Source organism: Heliconius melpomene, chromosome 12 (genome assembly GCF_056956725.1).
Source record: "Heliconius melpomene rosina isolate 202511_hmr_F chromosome 12, ASM5695672v1, whole genome shotgun sequence".
Classification (NCBI taxonomy): domain Eukaryota; kingdom Metazoa; phylum Arthropoda; class Insecta; order Lepidoptera; family Nymphalidae; genus Heliconius; species Heliconius melpomene.
Genome location: NC_140400.1, coordinates 8,063,842 through 8,069,796, shown reverse-complemented (window position 1 = coordinate 8,069,796; position 5,955 = coordinate 8,063,842). Strand labels below are relative to the sequence as shown.

General features: G+C 30.9%; 1 protein-coding gene across 1 annotated transcript; it reads right to left on the bottom strand.

Moving 5' to 3' along the window:
- Positions 1–1,152: 1,152 nt before the first annotated feature.
- PIG-X (Phosphatidylinositol glycan anchor biosynthesis class X) lies at positions 1,153–4,701 on the bottom strand. The gene is made up of 5 exons (XM_085194261.1): positions 4,380–4,701; positions 3,947–4,094; positions 3,169–3,323; positions 2,325–2,487; positions 1,153–1,494 (listed from the first exon to the last, which is right to left on the bottom strand). Exons 1-5 carry the CDS (start codon positions 4,487–4,489, stop codon positions 1,300–1,302), a joined length of 771 nt encoding a protein of 256 aa, XP_085050387.1. The 5' UTR covers positions 4,490–4,701; the 3' UTR covers positions 1,153–1,299.
- Positions 4,702–5,955: the final 1,254 nt, after the last annotated feature.

Sequence of the window (5,955 nt, the reverse complement as noted above, 5' to 3'; positions counted from 1 at the left end):
GTCAGCGGTGTTCCGTCTGCCGGAACCGCAAGGCTCGAGGGTAATTGGCTCCGGTAACGATCTCTAATCCGGGGGCATCGGACCCCAGTCTGCGCTTTGTGGTCAAACGACAATTTAACTCAAAGCGCACTGCAAAGCTTTATGCTAATTTAGAATGAAAATGTAATATGATTTATTCATTTAGTAGCCATATTTCTTATAATGTATATTTTTTTTAGAATAGAAGATGTTTAATACTGCAAGACAAAATAGAAAAATCTTAAATAATCTTATAAGAAAGTATAAAAAGGAAATAATAAAAGTTTATATTTCAAGTCAAAGATGTCACTAGTTAGTCATAGAACTACAGGTATTACACTATTCGTGTTGCTTTCTTACTAGTCATGTAGATGGCGCTAGAACCAGAAAGAAAATAATATAGATGGTGTAAAATACTGATATTTGAGGCCAGTCGTGGCACAGGGATACAAGTGTGTGATGCAGCAGGTACCGGTTCGATTTCCACTCTAGGAAACGATATATTTCTTTATTTTCATATCTTCGCTATGTGGTCAAGGCAACACTCGGCGTTAAGTTCTGCCACTCAACACGCAATGCCTCCAGAATTAGGCAGAATATGGGGAACGGAGTGTCTTAACACTGGGGTCACACACTTGACACTGCTGTGTGCGGGATAAAGCGTGAAGCTGATTTTTTTATTTTGAAACGAGTGAATACGTTGTTCGCCATGTTAGTCTAATTTTCTATGCAGTAGGTACGTCATACAAATCTATACTTATAATAAAATAAAAAGACTAACATGATAAAATAAGAAAAGTAAAAATATATTTATACTCACACTTGGCCTGTTCTATTTATTTAAATATTAGTTAAGACCAATTAATTATTGAATTTCATCAGCTGATGCTGCCTGCTGAGCAAAGATTTACTTTATCTCAATGTTTTTTGTAAATATATTATAATAAAAAATTCAAATTGATCAAATACTCATGCGAACTTGAATCTATTTATCGTATTAAGTATCGAGTCGTATGGTTACATCACTAGTTACTTCAGGAAGGCCAATGTAAGAACGGGCCTTTTATTTTGTGATAACGAGTTTTTTTTTAATTTATATGTAATATAAATTACGGTAAAATAAAACTAAGAAAAATAATTAACACAATTTATTCCATATATATTTACATAAGTAATTCATATATTTATGAGTCCATTTTTTTAAGTATAGTATCGAAATTATAATTTATTATTACTCAAATATAATACTGTTTATATTATAGACTCTTGTATCTACAACTGTTATTTAAGCTTCTTTTTTCTAAATTCATCAAGTGTTTTATCAACAATTAAAGATTCGACTTTAAAATTGTGTTCGTGCAAATTCTTTATAAGATATAAAGAGGCTAGTATTATAACTATAGAAGTGATCCATGCCACTATATAATAATGGTCTAAGTTCCCGACTGGTACTTCCCAAATTAACTTATCTGTGACCTAGAAAAAATGAATAGAGAAATTATTAAATTTATATTTAGTGTTATTTATATGTAATTCCTAGTTAAATTAGTAAAAAAAACGCTTTTTCCCGCATTAGTATAGATGGAGTAGAAACTCGTTTCCCCAATAAAGGCCGAATTTTCAAAACATTGCGTGGTGTGGCGGATCTTAACGCCGCGCTTCCTCTAACAGACCGAGTAAATGAAAATAAATTAAATAATCAATCCCCTAAATGGATTGCCCCCACAACCATCGTGTTTACAGTCAGACTACTATAACAGCTTAATTTTATTTACTGAAGTATCCAATACCCAACATTAATGAGTTGTATCATTTCCTTAAGTTCCAATAAAGTTTTTTAATATCTTCTTCCAAACCATATATTAAAAAGTGGCATAGGCAGTCAATTTAGTGTACACACTAGATTTTTTAGCTTTACAGATCTTTTTTTACCTTAATGCTTTGGGTGAACAGAGGAAACGTGGGAACCTAGTGTGAAGTGTTCCCTTGACATTAAGACACTTCTGATCCCTAGTTCCCGCCGCATTCTGAAGGCATTGTGAAATAAGTGGCGTAATTTAACACCGCGCTATGCCTCGTTACCAGAGTAAGGAAATGAAAATCGAGGAATCGAATCCACAACCTGTTACGATTACAATCTCACTCTTGTGCTACTGTGCAACTGGTCAAGAACGACTGGTCTCAAGCGTGGATATTTTGATTTCAAACAATAGATTTCAATACTGAACTTTGTTTTATCAGAGCGGCAAATATGAATAATTTACATACATTCTATAATATTACAAATAAAATTTTTAAAATATTACCATAAAGGCTGGTACAAGTTTCCATTTGCATAATTCTTTTGACATTTTTTTATTGCAAAATGTGTTTACATGTTTCTCAGGTGAATAGTCTTCACATTGAAATAAGTTATCATTTGGACATTTTAAATATAGTTTAGGTGGTGGTATTATGTTATTGACCATTCTGAAATTAAAAATAAAATTATATTACAACAAGTAAATGTGTAAGCTTAATTTTTTTTTTCTTAACCACATATAAAAAGAGTAGTACTTTATATTTATTAACAAAGTTTACATAATGTACCTAATAAATAAAGTTCTGTTTTTTTTGGATCATCAAATGCCTCAGCAGAGATGATAGAGAGGATGACGCTCGCAATTCTAGCCAGTGCCAAAGAGACACAATATCCAGCAGTAACTCAAATAAGGAAGTCATAGAATTTGTCTGAATGAGATGAAAATGATTGTGCTGATCTGAGGACTCAGATACATTCTGTATTTTTTGATACAAGTTATTCCAGGGACAGACTTGGAGAAGAGTACATTCAGCGTCAGATCTGTATTGCACACATAGCAGGGTTAGCATAGGGAACCTTTGTACTTAATATTTTCTAAATAGTAAGAAAATATTAAGTGCAAAGCCTAAGCAAAGCAGCACAGCATCTGGCTGTAAACAGTATTGTCTCTGCTTTCCATTGAGAGGAATAGATTATTTAAATTTCAGTGTTTAGACTACACTCAACACACAATGCCTTTAAACGGCAAGAAAGTGGGAAGCGGAGTATCTTAAGTAGGTTTCGTATGCATTCCCTACCCTGTTGCATTCATGATAGAGTTAAAAAAGTTAAGTATTAAATTCCCTCACCCTCCACCTCTTGCAGGTTCATGGTATCTTGCATGGATAGGTATAGAGAAACTTGATTTACTATCTATAACTTTACTATATATTTGTAATACTATGGGACTACTATCCTTTGCATTAACTTCAATATCAACTGGTGTTATGAATACTGTTTTTATCTGAAATGTGTAAAAGTGTGGTTTATTCAAATATTCAAGCAAATTTAGTAAAACAACAAATAAAATTAAAATGTATTGAGTAAATACTATAAGAAATTTCCATTTTTGGGGCAGTAATTCTGCTAAGAAGAGGGAAAAGAAATTATAGTTTTAAATGTACTTATTCTACAGAAACTAGACTGTTAGTGGCTAATTTATTTTACTTGTATTCTAATAAGACCAAACTAAAATTTCATGAATATCAAACAGCACTTATTAGTGCTTGGTGGAGAATGAAAATGATTCATCCTCTCAAATGAGGATTGTGCTCCCACAGCCCTATGCTATCACTGTCCCCACGTGCCTTATTATATTTATACATATTATTTTAAATTTACTGAAACAGGTTTTCTATGAAATCACATATCTGTTGTGGCAGAGCAACAAAGCACCAGGCTCTCAATGTGGTTGCAGATTTAATTCAGACTCTGGAGGAGTGAATTGTTTTAATTTAAAGTACCAAGATAGAGTATGGTGTTGAGTACCACAACTAGTTAACACTAGGCTGTTCTTGGGGAATGGAATGGCTTAAGTTAGTCTATCCTGATATATGCAAGATACAGCGTGAGGCTAACAAAACTTACAGAATTCTTACACGAATGTTCTTTCATTTCATCTTCACCAGCATAAACTCCAGCTGGTAGCGTTTGTTCTACGCCTACATCACAATATTTATACACTGATCTTTCCTCAACATCATTACTTGCAAAATCTATGTGGTAAGTTAGGTTTCTGAAATAATATAAATGATACAAAAATTAACATTTGTAATATGAATTTCACACTGTTTTTATAGTTATATTTTTAAATATCACTTGTAATATAAAACTTTATAGATTTGCTGGTTTTGTTTCCATAAGATAATAAAAATATTTAATAATAGTAAAGATCAGAATTTATGTAATATTTACATAGAAACATTTTATTACAATAAAAAAATCAAGAAAATATATTGAAATTTGGACAGTTCTCATATTGTTTACTTGAAATGTTATGTTAAAAATATCAAAGGCAAACCTGTGAAATCCTTCATTATAAAGTTTTTGTTCAATTTTTACATTAAAATTACAAGTTTTGCAATATATACCATACAGAATTGTATAAAGTAAGAATATTCGTAAAATCATTTTGTTTTGACTGTTCCAAACACAGACAAGTAATTTATAACATATTCCTTGTCTTAATACAGTCAGTATACAGTATCTGCATTCAATTTGTTTTCTGAATTATTTTTTATTTTAAGCAAGTATTCTTTTATGAATTTAGATCCTATTATCATGTTTATAATCAGCGATATCTTCTGTCATTTAAAATTTATTTATTGCGGATTGCGACTGCCACAGATTAATACGTATTTTAATTAATACAGATAATAAAATTTAATGTCAAAGAAAAAAGAATAATTTGCATATAGGAGTTAGATTATTTATTTCTATAAATATATCTATACTAATATAATAAAGCGGAAGAGTTTGTTTGTTTGTTTGTTTGTTTGTTTGTTTGAACGCTAAGATCTCTGGATCTACTGGTCCGATTTTCATTGTTTTTGTTTTGTATGAAAGCTGCATTCTTCAGAAGTGCTATAGGCTATATAACATTACATTACACATATATACTAATATATTTTAAAGTACATTCTAATTTGACATGCAATTTATTCTGCCATGTTAATAACAACGTCGTTGCTACGCGACAGCTACCGCGACGTTTTGATATTCATCCTTATGAAAATAAATATAATAGTCACTTTTAGCATTTTATCTAGATTGAAATTATATTTTACTGTATAACATATTAATAAATAATTAAGGAGATGTCACTGATTCCAAATGACCTAGCCACCTAGCGGGCGGCACAGTATGACCGACGCGAACGGGCAGATGACGTTGACGGTTTTATAAATTTTCATACATTTTCGAACTTTATTTGTTGTTTATAATTAATTTAAAATATACTTTGATTCTCTTCTTATTTTATTTGATATTGCCCGCTAAAATTATCCTACTTAATAGAGAGAAATGTTTAGTTATTTCGTAGAGTCGATATCTATGTACGCACGTACGGAAAACTTTAGGTACTTTTTCTAATATTAAGAATACCTATCCTTTAGTTACTTTTAATCCTTTTGTTAGTTCATTTCAATAACTCAGATAATTTTTTCTAATAATGTGTATCTACTTATTATTCTTTTTGATTATTTGAGCTTATATTTTCTTACTAATTCTATTTAGAATTGAAAATAATTTCATGAATATATTTAATAAATATTCTTATAGTTGAAGCAGGCGTAGCCGCGTCCGGGTCCACTAGTTATATTATAGATTTAATATTTATTGACCTTAATTAACAGTATTATTCATAGTTCAATACGCTAAGCAAGCTTTCGCAAGCGTGTAAACGAGATAGGCTTGTCATGTGCTCTTGTGTAAAGCTATATTGTAAGTTGGCGGGGGTAAATAAATTATTATTTTTTAAACTAATTTTTCACACATTGGTGCCTATACAGTTTCACTCATGAATATGGGAATTGAATTTTGCTGCGCAATATTATAATTGTTTATAAGAAAATAAATAATGATAGTAGAGAACTGCG